Source organism: Gorilla gorilla, chromosome 9 (assembly GCF_029281585.2).
Source record: "Gorilla gorilla gorilla isolate KB3781 chromosome 9, NHGRI_mGorGor1-v2.1_pri, whole genome shotgun sequence".
Taxonomy (NCBI): Eukaryota; Metazoa; Chordata; class Mammalia; order Primates; family Hominidae; genus Gorilla; species Gorilla gorilla.
The window spans coordinates 23,507,745-23,522,714 of NC_073233.2; the positions used below are offsets into that span (position 1 = coordinate 23,507,745).

General features: G+C 38.5%; 1 protein-coding gene and 1 non-coding gene across 2 annotated transcripts in view; both read right to left on the minus strand.

Moving 5' to 3' along the window:
* Window positions 1-14,970, minus strand: part of PIK3C2A (phosphatidylinositol-4-phosphate 3-kinase catalytic subunit type 2 alpha) — a 123,386-nt gene that overhangs the window by 22,299 nt on the left and 86,117 nt on the right. The window contains exons 16-22 of the mRNA XM_019036387.4: window positions 13,702-13,890; window positions 13,136-13,229; window positions 12,562-12,656; window positions 11,406-11,586; window positions 8,267-8,371; window positions 6,470-6,562; window positions 4,350-4,479 (exon numbers count right to left, since the gene is read on the minus strand). Of these exons, the coding sequence (XP_018891932.4) occupies window positions 4,350-4,479; window positions 6,470-6,562; window positions 8,267-8,371; window positions 11,406-11,586; window positions 12,562-12,656; window positions 13,136-13,229; window positions 13,702-13,890 (887 nt within the window). The remainder of the gene's footprint in view (window positions 1-4,349; window positions 4,480-6,469; window positions 6,563-8,266; window positions 8,372-11,405; window positions 11,587-12,561; window positions 12,657-13,135; window positions 13,230-13,701; window positions 13,891-14,970) is intronic.
* Window positions 9,564-9,675, minus strand: LOC115936318 (U6 spliceosomal RNA). Its single transcript, XR_004071820.3, has one exon. It is a non-coding gene; the product is annotated as a U6 spliceosomal RNA (small nuclear RNA).

Sequence of the window (14,970 nt, forward strand, 5' to 3'; positions counted from 1 at the left end):
CCAGACTCTATCTCAAAAAAAAAAAAAAAAAAAAAAAATCAAGTCTGGCCAGGATGGTGGCTCATACCTGTAATTCCAGCACTTTTGGAGGCTGAGGTGGGTGGATCACTTGAGCTCAGGAGTTTGAGACCATCCTGACCAACACAGCAAAACCCCACCACTACTAAAAATACAAACATTAACCAGGCATGGTGACACACACCTGCAGTCCCAGCTACTTTGGAGGCTGATGCATGAGAATTACTTGAACCCAGGAGGCAGAAGTTGCAGTGAGCCAAGATGACACCACTGCGCTCCAGCCTGGACGACAGCGAGACCCTGTCTTCAAAAAAAAATAAAAAATAAAAAAAATCAAGTCTGGCCGCCAATCAAAATTGTTCTTTATTTTCAAAAGTATCTAACATGTAAACATCAATTTTGACTATTTGAGACTCTCTAGTCTGTACATCCATGTACTAATCCCCAAAGGAAAACTAGCTGAGATCACAGGTGCCCAACACCATGCCCAGCTAATTTTTGTATTTATTTATTTATTTTTAGTTGAGACAGGGTTTCACCATGTTGGCCAGGCTGGTCTTGAACTCCCATCCTTCAGTGATCCGCCTGTCTCAGCTTCCCAAAGTGCTGGGATTACAGGCGTGAGCCACCGTGCCCAGTGAGGAAAACTATTTTAATTACAAACAAGAAGACACTGACCTAGCTGGTAAAGTTACATATAAGATACACACTGTCCCACTTCAGCACAAAAACATTTCTTTAATCATATATTTGGGCAAGATAAGAACCTTCCAGAATACATTAGCACTTTCAAAAGGAAGAACAGATGAAGACTGACCTTGTGATATGATTAAATCTCAAGTATATATTTTGGCCTCCTAATTGAAATATAAATGCCTGGCTGAACAAATTGTTTTTTGTTTTCTCTCTGACTCCTTTAAAACAAGTATCTGCCAGGCGTGGTGGCTCATGCCTGTAATCCCAGCACTTTGGGAGGCCGAGGCAGGCAGATCACAAGGTCAGGAGATCGAGACCATCCTGGCTAACATGGTGAAACCCCATCTCTACTAAAAGTACAAAAAAATTAGCTGGGTGTGGTGGCGGAAGCCTGTAGTCCCAGCTACTCGGGAGGCTAAGGCAGAAGAATGGCATGAACCCAGGAGGCGGAGCTTGCAGTGAGCTGAGATGGCGCCACTGCACTCCAGCCTGGGCAACAGTGCAAGGCTCCGTCTCAAAAAATAAAAAAAATAAAATAAAACAAGTATCAAACAAATAAATTATGTGATATTTACACAAAAGAAAACAATGAGGGAGGAATTATGTGCTTTGATAGAAAGATCTCAAAAATAATGTTAAAGACAAAATCCAGATGGAGAACTGTACTTCTGTGTTTGAAAAGAAGGATGGTTGTGCATATTAGAATATACACAAAACATTTCCAGAAGGCTACATAAGTAGTTATATTGTGGAAAGACGGTACCTAGAATTGAGGACAAAGGTATGAGAGAAAACGAACATTTACTTTTCAATTTATTCTACTATATGCTATCTGGATATCCTACTATGTGCAAATATTATTTATACAATTAAAATATTAATTGATACATTTTTAAAATGAAGGAGATGCATTTGTGTTAAAATAAAATATATGAAAACAGAGCTCTGCTTTGGACAAAGGATTGGAGGAAACAGAAGTTGACCAAGGCTGCCAGGGTACCCCGATAGAAAGTATGTGGGGACAGATTCTAATTCTAGTAGTCTAGTTACATATGGCAGAATGAATTCATTTGGCTCCTTTTTTTCTGGTTGTTTTCTGAGACAGTCTCACTCTGTTTTCCAGGCTGGAGTGCAGTGGCGCCACCTGGGCTCACTGCAACCTCTGCCTCCCGGATTCAAGTGATTCTAGTGTCTGAGCCTCCCAGCAGCCAGGACTACAGACATGCACCACCATGCCTGGCTAATTTTTTGTATTTTTAGTAGAGGTGGGGTTTCACCATATTGGTTAGGCTGGTCTCAAACTTCCGGCCTCAAGGGATCTGCCCGCCTCGGCCTCCCAAAGTGCTGGGATTACAGGCATGAGCCACTGCGCCCAGCCTCTGCTATGTGAATTCTAAAAGAGCTGTAACACTCAAAAATCAGGTTTTAAAACGAACTCAACAAATTGAAAAGTAGTGTATCAAATATAACAAAGTTAATAGCTAACGTCCTACACATGGTTCTAAGACACAAAAATGTACAAGTACATAGCTGGACACAGTGGTGCATGCCTACACTCCCTGCTACTTGGGAGGCTGAGGTGGTAGGATTTCGTGAGACCAGTTCGAGGCCGGCCTCGACAACATAGTGAGACCCCTGTCTTTATGAAAAATTTTAAAAATTAGCTGGGTGTGGTGGCATGTCACAGGTGCATGCCATCATATCCAGCTAATTTTGGGAGGCTGAGGCAAGTGGATTGCTTGAGCCCAGGAGTTTGAGGCTGCAGTGAGCTATGATCACACCACTGCACTCCAGCCTGGATGACAGACAGAGTAAGATCCCATCTCTGAAAAAAGAAAGAAAAGAAAAAGAAAATGTACAAGTTACAGGATGGCCAAGACATGGCTTAGCAGAAGCTGGTATGATGACAACTTACTGATTTTATTTATGAATAGTTTCACATGTGTGACACTATGCCCACCCTTTTGTATTCTACAAAATCCAGGTGCCATTCTTAGAGACAACAGATTACCTGAACCATTTGCAAGGAGAATAATAAGGTGATAAGGTAATTTAAAGTAATATTTCATAAATGGCTGAAGAATTTGGAATTCAGAATCTGAGGCCACACTACTGGTAAGGGTGAAGACGGATTTAACTTAATTATATGATAGTCTCTGAACAGAACTGGAACCAATGGGTAAAAGACACCAGGACTCAGTTCCCATTAATCACCTGAATATGAAAAAGAAATCTATAGCTATCAGAGCTACACAGGATAGAATGAACTGCCTTGAAATGCAGTGAATTCCCCTTCACTATAGGCATTTAAGCATAAATTGAATGGCAAATATTGGAAGGACGATTATCTTTCAGGTGATTTCCTAGTGCCTATGCATAGAATTTGTGAAGTGTTTCTCATTTCCACCAACAGCAGATGATCTTTCGTTTAAAACCTGATGATATTGCCTTTACAACTTTTAGAGCTTTCAGCTTATTAAAGCATACTCTGATTACTTGTACGTATTATTGCTTCCTTCTAAAATATGAGTACCACATATTCTTACCATTTTATAGATAGTAAACAACAAACATTTGTTGAATAAGAATAATGATGGCTGCCATTTATTGAGCACATAATACGTATCAGATATTAGGATGTTTTACATCCATTATTTCAAAACAGTTCAATAAATAGTAAGATAGAAATCTGCTATTAGTAGAAAATAACTTTGTATGACTTTATTTTATAAAAATGAAATCAAAGTTGATTTAACTTAGATATGGCCTTATTTATTTATTAGGTTTTGAGACAAGGTCTCACTGTTTTACCTGGGTTGGAGTGCAGTAGCATGATCATGGTTCACTGAAGCCTTAACCTTCTAGGCTCAAGTAATCCTCTCACCCCATCCTCCAGAGCAGCTGAGACTATTTATTTATTTTTGTAGAGACAGGGTCTCCCTGTGTTGCCCGGGTCTCAAACTCCTAGACTCAAGTGATCCTCCTGCCTTGGCCTCCTAAAATGCTGGGATTACAGGTGACAGCCACTGCACCCAGAGATATGGCATTATTTTTTAAGTTTAAAAGCTAAAGACCATAAAGTCCTCACTGGGTCAATTAATGGACACCTCTGATTACTGCAAAGTATTTATTTAGGCTACACTAAGTTAAAAAAATTTTTTTTTAATTTATTTTGAGATAGAGTCTCACTGTGTCACCGAGGCTAGAATACAGTGATGCAATCTCGGCTCACTGCAGCCTCCGCCTCCCAAGTTCAAGCTATTCTCCCATCTCAGCCTCCTAAGCAGCTGGGATTACAGGGGCACGCCACTACACCTGGTTAATTTTTGCATTTTTAGTAGAAACAGGGTTTCACCATGTTGCCCAGGTTGGTCTCAAACTCCTGACCTCGTGTGATCCACCCACCTTGGCCTCCCAAAGTACTGGGATTACAGGCATGAGCCACTATGCCCGGCCACTAAGTTATTTTTCAAAGAGACTTAATTATGAGCAACTGAATCAATAAAGTAACACTGGATTAAAATAAGAAACAAGTGTGATACCAGGGTATCTGCATCAGGACCTTTACGGCAGGTACACTTTAAGCTAAGCTCAAGGAAAAAAATAAGACATCAAGACACAGCTAATAAACTTACCTCGATCTCTGCCAGTTGAGAGACATTTGAAAATTACCATCCTCAGATCTAGTCCTTCTTTAAGCCAGATCTTATCCATAATCTTTATCATCTGTAAAGCTAACATATCTTGCCGAAGATCTTCACCAACCTTGAAATCAAGGAAACAAAATGAAACTTGTACATCTCCAAAAGACTTAACAGATTACATACTATGAAAGCTGTAATCCAAGCACTTTGGGAGGCCAAAGTGGGCAGAACACCTGAGGTCAGGAGTTCGAGATCAGCCTGGCCAACATGGTGGAAACCCCGCCTCTACTAAAAACACAAAAATTAGCTGGGCATGGTTGCACACACCTATTAAATGAACTGCCTTTTCATTTTTCTGCAGCATTCTAGGGAAAGGTACTTAACCTCTTCATATCTCAGTTCCCTGAACTGTACACTTTAAAAGGTTCAGTTTTATGGTATGTGAATTATATTCAATTATTTATTTATTTATTTATTTATTTTTTGAGACTGAGTCTTGCTCTATCGCCCAGGCTGGAGTGCAGAGGGGTCATCTCGGCTCACTGCAACCTCCGCCTCCTAGGTTCAACTGATTCTCCTGCCTCAGCCTCCTGAGTAGCTGGGATTATAGGCGCCTGCCACCACACCTGGCTAATTTTTGTATTTTTAGTAGAGATGGGGTTTCACCATGTTGGCCAGGCTGGTCTCAAACTTCTGACCTCAGGTGATCTGCCTGCCTCGGCCTCCCAAAGTGCTGGGATTACAGGCATGAGCCACCATATGTGGCCTATATTCAATTTTCTAAAAAGGCAACATGGAGAATCTGTGGGATGATGAAATGTTCTACATTTTGACTGTATCAATGCCAATATCCTGATTGTGATACTGCACTACAGTTATACAAGATATTACTATGAAGAAGAGTACACAGGATTCCTCTGTACAGTTTGTTACAATTGCCTATGAATCTATAATTATCTCAAAATGAAAAGTTTACTTAAAAAAATTAACCCCCCAAAATGAATTACTTTTTAACTAAAACCTGAATAAGTTTTCATTTTCTTTAAACTGGATAAAATAATTTAAAAACACATAATAATGAATACATTCTGAGACTAGCCAAGAAAATTATGGAAAAGAATAAGGAGGATTTGCCTTAAAAAATATTAAAACTTGGCTGGGCATGGTGGCTAACGCCTGTAATCCCAGCACTTTGGGAGACCGAGACGGGCAGATCACCTGAAGTTAGGAGTTCGAGACCAGCCTGGCCAACATGGTGAAACCCTGTCTGTACTAAAAATAAAAAAATTAGTTGGACGTGGTGGCACATGTCTGTAATCCCAGCTACTTGGGAGGCTGAAGCAGGAGAACTGCATGAACTAGGGAGGTGAAGGTTGCAGTGAGCTGAGATCACACCATTGCACTCCAGCCTGGGCAATAAGAGCAAACTTTGTCTCCAAAAAAAAAAAAAAAAAAAACTTAACACATAAAATTCTTGTATTCAAAACAGATATTACTGGTTTAGAAAAAGGCACCTACATCAATAAAACCAAATATAGGGTTCAAAACCAGATCTGAGTACAAAGGAATTTATTATATATATATCAAAAGTGGTTCAGTAGAAGCAATCTTTATGAACCTCCACATGCCCAACTCATTGAATTAAACTAAAATTCTTCATCCTGTCTTCAAAATATACAAATCATGATCAAAACACATAAAATTTTTGGCTGGGCGCGATGGCTCACACCTATAATCCCAGCACTCTGGGAGGCCGAGGTGGGTGGATCACCTGAGGTCAGGAGTTCAAGACCAGCCTGGCCAACATGGCGAAACCCCGTCTCTACTAAAAAATACAAAAATTAGCCGGGCATGGTGGCAGGTGCCTGTAATCTCAGCTACTTGGGAGGCTGAGGCAGGAGAATCACTTGAACCCAGGATGTGGAGGTTGCAGGAAGCCAAGATGGTGCCACTGCACTCCAGCCTGAGCGTCAGAACAAGACCCTGTGTAAAAATAAATAAATAAATAATAAAAAAAATATTAAACAAAATCACCTTTGCAATTTTGGGAAAGTAATTTGATAAAAAAATTTCTAAATTACCATTAAAAAACAGTAACATTATTTACTCACCTTAAACATGACATTAATTTCTTCTCCCATAGGGTCAGCATTCACCATTGTGACTTTTAGGGGGACAGCATTAGAACTGAAGAAGGAACACGACTGCAAATACAACATGTTAAGCATTAGAAAGATAAATGAAAATGGATTTAGAATTTTTTTTTGTCCTACGCATTTCCCCTTTCACTTCTTCCTTTGTGTCTTGTTTTTAGATTTATTTTTTATTTTTATTTCTGTTAGACACAGCGTCTTGCTTTGTTGCCCAGGCTGGAATGCAGTGATGCAACCATAGCTTCCCACAACCTCTAACTCCTGGGCTCAAGTGATCCTCCTGCCTCAGCCTCCTGAGTAGCTGGGACTACAGGCATGCACCAACATGCCCAGCTAAACACCTGTTCCTTTGAATTACAGCAAATGAAATAACACATGAGAATTGCTTTTTCATTTTATTTATTTATTTTTTTGAGATAGAGTTTTGCTCTTGTTGCCCAGGCTGGACTGCAATGGTGCAATCTCAGCTCACTGCAATCTCTGCCTCCCGGGTTCAAGCAATTCTCCTGCCTCAGCCTCCCAAGTAGCGGGGATTACAGGCACCCGCCACCACACCCGGCTAATTTAGAATTGCTTTTCTAGACTCTCTGGAAGATAACAGATACGCAAAAATACTTTTTGAAACTTAAACATAGCATATATGACTAAAATATCATCTCGCTAGGCAGAGAAGCAAAAACTTGAGACACAAACTTTTAAAGTTTGAGCTTTGTAAATGTCTTAATCCATCAACAGAACACAACATCTTGTGATATCCTTTTCCTTCTTCTAAATCTCTGTGATCTGAGACCTCCATTCTTCTGTTTATGGTACTATTGTAATTAATTAGCCATGGAAGTATTCACAAAAACTAAAAATTTTATTAGCAATGATCAAATCTTACTTTTAAAATGAAACTGACTAAAGAGCTAATTTAAGACAGTGAGACCAGCTGGGCATGGTGGCTCACCTGAGGTCAGAAGTTCGAGACCAGCCTGGCCAACATGGCGAAACCCCGTCTCTACTAAACATACAAATATTAGCTGGGCGTGGTGGCAGGCACCTGTAATCCCAGCTACTTGGGAGGCTGAGGCAGGAGAATCACTTGAACCTGGGAGGCGGAGGTCTCAATGAGCCGAGATTGCACCATTGCATTCCAGCCTGGGTGACAGAGCAAGACTCCATTTCAAAAAAAAAAAAAAAAAGGCCAGGCATGGTGGCTCACGCCTGTAATCTCAGCATTTTGGGAGGCCGAGGTGGGCGAATCATGAGGTCAGGAGTTCGAGACCAGCCTGGTCAACAAAGTGAAACCCCATCTCTACTAAAAATACAAAAATTAGCTAGGCATGGTGGCGTGTGCCCGTAGTCCCAGCTACTCAGGAGGATGAGGCAGGAGAATCGCTTGAACTCGGGAGGTGGAGGTTGCAGTGAGCCGAGATCGCACCACTGCACTCCAGCTTGGGCAACAGAGTGAGACTTTGTCTCAGAAAAAATAATAAATAAATAAAAAAAAAAAAAAAAAAAAAAGACGGTGAGACCAATTTAAAAAAATGAAGCCCAAGGCAGTAAATAATTTTATACTTTTTTTTTTTTTTCCAGGAATGGTGGTTAGGTAAAAAAAATGCTAAGATAAATATGGATCCTAATCACAACCATCCATGCTTATAACCAACCTATGCAGGTTTTACCTTCATTTGCCTTAAGCATACCTGCCCATTTGCCTTCTTCCTATTATTTTCAAATGTAATATGAACTTATAAGTATTTTATGTGTCACCTTAATATTTAATTCTTTTGCCACTAGACTTGGCTTGAGAGGGAGACGGCATTTATTTTTCTGAAAAAAGGACTGTACTCGTTCCATACTTCTTTGGAGAACAACCTATAGAAAGAGATGTGATACTGTAAGTACATAATAAAAATGAAGATCTATTTTTCAGACAAGTTATGCTGTGGATACAATTTATAAAATGCCCAGTTGTCAAACAGTGAAAAAAAGGTTGTTACTAAAGAGAGTTAATTTTTACTATAAAACTAGAATGGCCAAAAGCTATAAATATAGTGGGCAAAGGTACATTTGGCCAACCAATGTATACGAAAATGTTAAAGCTCACTAATAGTCAAAGAAATAGAAGCCAAACAAAAATGAATGCAGTTTTTCACCTATCAGATGAAAATTTAAAACAACATCCTGTGTTAGGAAACAATTTCATAATTTATTGGTAGGGAGAGAGGTCTACACAGGTGTAGCTTCTTTTGTAGAGCAATGTAACAACTATTATAACTAAAAATACATGTCGCTCTTGACTCAGCTATTTCACCTGTAGGAATTTTCTGAAAGAAATACTAGCAAAGAAATAAAAATGTACACACCAACCAAAGTTCATTGCAGTATTGTTTAGTAAAGAGAAAACAGGTAAACAATGTATATAGAGGTAATAGTTTATAATTAAGATTGTATGTAATATTTCCCCAAATTAATCTATAATTCTTATCAAAATTCCAACTGCCTTTTTGCAGCAATGGATACACGGTTCCTAAAATTCACATGAAATTGCAAGTGTCCCCTGAATAGCCAAAAATAATAATGAAAAAGAACAAAGTAGGAGGACTTACATTGTCCAATTTCAAAACTTACTATAAAACTATGGTAATTAAAAAAAGTATAGGCTGGGTGGATGGCTCATATCTATAATCCTAGGACTTTGGGAGGCCAAAATGGGAGAACTGCTTGAGCCCAGGAGTTCAAGACTAGCCTGGGAAACATGGCAAAACCCTGTCCCTACAAGAAAAAATAAATAAATAAATAAAGACAGGCATGGTGGCAAACACCTGTGGTCCCAGCTACTTGGGAGGCTGAAGTGAGAAGATCACTTGAGCCCAGGAGGCTGAGGCTGTGACGAATTGTGATCACACCACTGCACTCCAGCCTGGGCAACAGAGAGACCTCATCTCAAGGAAAAAAAGGAAAAAAAAAAAAAAAACAAATATGGCATATGGATAGACATATAGATGAATGATATAGAATTGAGAGTCTAGAAATAAACCCATATATGTGGTCAACTTTTTTATTTAAACATTTTTAACAGAACACTTCACGAATTTGCACGTCATCGTAGTGTAGGGGGCATGCTAATCTTCTCTGTATCATTCCAATTTTAGTATATGTGTTACCGAAGCAAGCACAGGGTCAACTGATTTTTGACAAGTACGCCAAAACCATTCAAGAGGAAGGAGGGGGTCTCTTTAACAAATGGTGCTAAGACAACTGGATAACCTCATTCAAAAGAATAAAGTTGGGCCTCTACTTCATACCACAATGGATCAAAGACCTAAACATAAGACCTAAAACTAGAAAAGCTTAGAAGAAAACACAGGTGTACATCTTTATGGCATTAGATTTAATGATGGATTCTTAGATATGACACTAAAAGCATGAGCCACAAAAGAAAAAAATAGATAAACTGGACTTCATCAAACTTAAACATTTTTGTATTAATATATTAAAGGACACTATTAAGGAATTAAAAAGACAACTGCAGAATGAAAAAAATATTTGCAAATAGTGTATGTGATAAAGGTCTAGTATCCAAAATATATAAATAACTCTTACAACTCAACAACAAAAAGACATTCCAATTTAAAATGGACAAAGGACTTTGAATAGATATTTCTCCAAAGAATACAAATGGCCAATAAACATACGAGAATGTGCTCAATATCATTAGTTACTAAGGAAATTCAAATCAAAACCACAACGAGATACTGCTTCACACCCACTATAATGGCCATAATCAAAAAACAAGAAAAAAAACCATGTTGGTGAGGATGTGGTGAAACTGGAACCCTTCTATATTGCTGGTGGGAATGTAAAGTGATATAGCTGCTACAGACAATAATTCTATGATTCCCGAAAAAGTTAAGCACAGAACTACCATATGACCTAGCTATGCCATTCCTAAGTGGAAACAGTTGTTTAAACAAAAATTTATACATGAATATTCATAGCAGTATTCTTTTTTTTTTTTTTTTGAGACAGAGTCTTGCTCTGTCACCCAGGCTGGAGTACAGTGGCTCGATCTCAGTTCACTGCAAGCTCCGCCTCCCAGGTTCACGCCATTCTCCTGCCTCAGCCTCCCGAGCAGCTGGGACTGCAGGCGCCCGCCACCATGCCTGGCTAATTTTTTGTATTTTTAGTAGAGACGGGGTTTCACCATGTTAACCAGGATGGTCTCGATCTCCTGACCTCGTGATCTGCCCGCCTGGGCCTCCCAAAGTGCTGGGATTACAGGCATGAGCCACCACTCCTGGCCAGCAGTATTATTATTAATAGTCAAAAAGTGGAAACAACCCAAATGTCCACCAACTGATGAATGTTTAAACCAAATGTGGTATATCCACACAATGGAATATTATTCGACCAAAAATGGCATGTAGTACACATGCTGGAACATAGATGAACTCTGAAAACTTTATGCTAAGTGAAAGAAACTAGACAGAAAAGGCCATGAAGTGTCCAGAATATCCATATAGAAGTACAGACGTATCCATATTGACAGAAAACAGTTTAGTGGCTGGGAGGAGAAAATTGGGACATGCTTTCTTTTTGGTGTGATGAAAATACTGTGGACTTTGATAGTGGAGGTAAAGGAATTCAAGAAAACAATTTTCATCAGAAAGGAATAAATAAGTACGGAAATAAATAAGCATGGGAAAATCACTGATTTTAATAGGTTGTGAAATATGTTCCTATATATTTTAAACAATCTTTGAATTTATCTGCCCCAAATAGCATGGGTATAGTTAAGAGTTCTACTGGGAGTCTACCAATAAAGAATAGCAACTTAATTAGTCAGCACCATAAAGATCCTTCCTTTAACATTAACACATTTATATTACCTTTTATGGGTACATACCTGTCTGGCTGATCCACTAGCCTGCCTTACTTTTTCTGCTACTCCTCCTAAAAGCTGTACAAGTTTCGTCTGTTTTAGAAGTTCTTCTCTAAGTCGTTTTCCTCCTACTGACAGGAGAGCACCCAAAACATGTTCGTATCGGGTACTAAACTGTACATCATGCAGGGCATCTTTGAGAAGCCTAATACAGCAAAATATTTATGTTAGTCACTTCTTGGTGTTTTTTTTTTTTTTTTTTTTTTTTTGAGACGGAGTCTCACTCGTCACCCAGGCTGGAGTGCAGTGGCGCCATCTCGGCTCACTGCAAGCTCCGCCTCCCGGGTTCACACCATTCTCCTGCCTCAGCCTCCCGAATAGCTGGGACTGTAGGCGCCCGCCACCACGCCCGGCTAATTTTTTGTATTTTTAGTAGAGACGGGGTTTCACCGTGTTAGCCAGGATGGTCTCGATCTCCTGACCTTGTGATCCGCCCGCTTTGGCCTCCCAAAGTGCTGGGATTACAGGCGTGAGCCACCGTGCCCAGCCATGTTAGTCACTTCTAAGAACTAGGTGAACCTCTCTGAAAAATAACAAGTTCAATTTTTTTTTCTTTTTTTTTTTTGAGACCAGGTCTGGCTCTGTTGCCCAGGCTGGAGTCCAGTGGCGTGATCTTGCCTCACTGCAACCTCCACCTCCCAGGCTCAAGCAATCCTCCCACCTCAGCATCCCAACTAGCTGGGACCACAGGCACATGCCACCATGTTCAGCTAATTTTTTATATTTTTGGTAGAGATGAGGTTTCACCATGATTGTTAGGCTGGTCTTAAACTCCTGAGATCAAGCGATCCACTAGCTTCAGCCTCCCAAAGTGCTGGGATTACAAGCATGAGCCACCACGCTTGGCCTCAATTTTTGATAACCAGAAATGTATTTTAAGCTATATAAGCAAGTCGAAACCCATTCATTATTACAGAGCTATAAGACACCAAATTTTTGCAATGAGGGTTTTCAAATTTTTGCATTAGAGGGTAAATTTAGCTCCTTTAAAATAATACCTTCAATAAAATATCTGGTATCCACAATAAGTAGTGTGGCATACCATTTAGACTTACAGGGTATGCCATTTCTATAAATTCTAGGAATGGAAATACGGTAATTAATAAAATTTAAATCTTACCAATATAAATTGTGTGCTATCTGGATATTTCCCAATGCCCTGGACAGAAGGAATTGCACTAATGAACTATTCAAGTAAATTTCATATTTCAAAGCCTACAGTAAAAGAAAATAAGAATTATTAGTGGTCTGACCCATACTAAATTGTTCCAATAAAACTATCAAAAGAGAAACTATATAAAGCAAGTATTACTCTTACTGATGAAAGATGATACTTATAAAAATTAAATACATGAATTAATCTATGCCAAACTAATTTAAATCAAGCACAAAAGTATAGAGTAACATTCATTAGCTATGTTGAACTCACCAGTAAAGAAAAATCAAGGAAAAGCTCAAGTCTGGTTTGTTCTAAAAAGTCTGAAAACTAAAAATACAGGTGCCTATATACAATATTCAAATGGGGCAGATGACAATAGTGGGAAAAAATTCACACTAAATCCAAATGCAATGCCCCTCAATGTTCCCACACTAAAAAACGACTTTTAATCTAAACAGAATGGGGATCCCTTAGCAAGTTCCCATAAAAAACTAGAGTGAAAGTATAAAGGGAGGTAATCTAGTAAAAAACTCACTTGTACAAACTGTGGAAGAAGATCTGTTAGCTCATCATCACTAATGGCCTCAATCCAGGTCACAGCTAGGGATCTTACTTCCTGATCAGCAAATCTAGAAGATTACCATAAAACCAAGATTGGACAGTGATTTCTTTCCAGTGAAGCTGTATTTCTTGAAAACACAATCTCAATCTGGTCCTGACAAAGAACACTAAGATATCTCTTTTATTCAAAAGCAATGTATTTCTCCTTTTTGTAAGAAGACAATCTTATTGTGCTATACAGATTCAATTTAGGGATTATTTAGGAATCTTAAGTTTATGAAAATTAATTCTGGCCCACATCATAAAAATATAAATTATTCAAAATTTACAACCTAACCCTTCCTTTAGGCTAGTTTTAAAGGACATGCAATGCTTTATTGACAACTTCAATGCAAAAGATATGTTTGTATAAATATACATTTACACATTTGGATTATATTGAATTGCTTTCATGTTAAAAGGAAAGGAAATACTTCTGGCAACATACCTTACTGGAAAAACTGACAATAAAACAAGAGCAAATAAATGTATTTGACTTACTTTGAATCAAGAAGTTCCAATGCAATTAGTGGGTACAATGCAGGCCACTGGTGAAGCAATGAGTAAGTTTTGGCAAGATTAACCCATTTCCAGTTTGGGGCACTTGCTAATATTTTAGGAAGACAATTTGGGTGTTTGAAGCAGTAATAACGTTTCTCCCATAAAAAAGCTTTATCTTCTTTAGAAAGTCTGCATATGTAATAGAATTAAATTACCTCAGTGATAGCATAATGATATAATCTCAATGATTAAAAATACAAAGAAGAAATTTATTTATTTGGGACAGCTACTTCTTCATAAAATCATTAATACTAATTTGGAATAGAAAAATGCAATGTATGGCAAATGCCAGTAATTAATGCTAATCCGGGAACTGAAAGAAATGATTATGTCTTGATAAAAGAGGCTTAGTTAGGAAAATGAAGGATAATTCAGTATAATAAAAATTTATTGAGCTCTAACTAGATGCCAGGCACTAGAAATCAGAGTTGAAAAAGCAGATCCCACCCTAAGAGATAGCAAGGATTTCATCCATTTCGTACAAATAAAATCAAATGCTATGAAAAAAAAATACTACTATAAAATTTTGGAACATATTTATACAGTTCAATTGAGAAATATTTAAAATGAAAAGGACTTGTTTTGAAGATCCTATTGTTTTAAGCTTAATCACAAATGTTTACGTGAATGAAATATTTCACCATTTTACTATCCATCCATATATATATATAAATATATATATACATATACATGCACTGAAATTTATTCATTTCATGTGGAGTAATGAAAAAATTCAAACACTGCAAAAGGCATATAGTGAAATCTCTCTCCTTCTAATTCCCCTTCTAAGAGGCAACCACCTAAGCTTGTATGCTCTTCTAGAGAGAGTTTATTCATACAGAAGCACACACGTGGATATATGTAGATCCTCTTTTTTCCTTTATTTTCGTGGTAATACACTATATACACGATTCTACTCCTGGTTTTCTTCAGCTAACCTATTTTAAAAATTAGTACATACAGCTATAATCTCATTTTTATTTATTTTTATTTATTTTATTTTTGTTTGAGATGGAGTCTCGCTCTGTCACCCAGGCTGGAATGCAGTGGCACGATCTTGGCTCACTGCAACCTCCGCCTCCCAGGTTCAAGCGATTCTCCTGCCTCAGCCTCCCAAGTAGCTGGGATTACAGGCATGTGCCACCATCTCAGCCTCCCAAAGTGCTGAGATTACAGGTGTGAGCCACCACGTTCAGCCTACAATCTCAT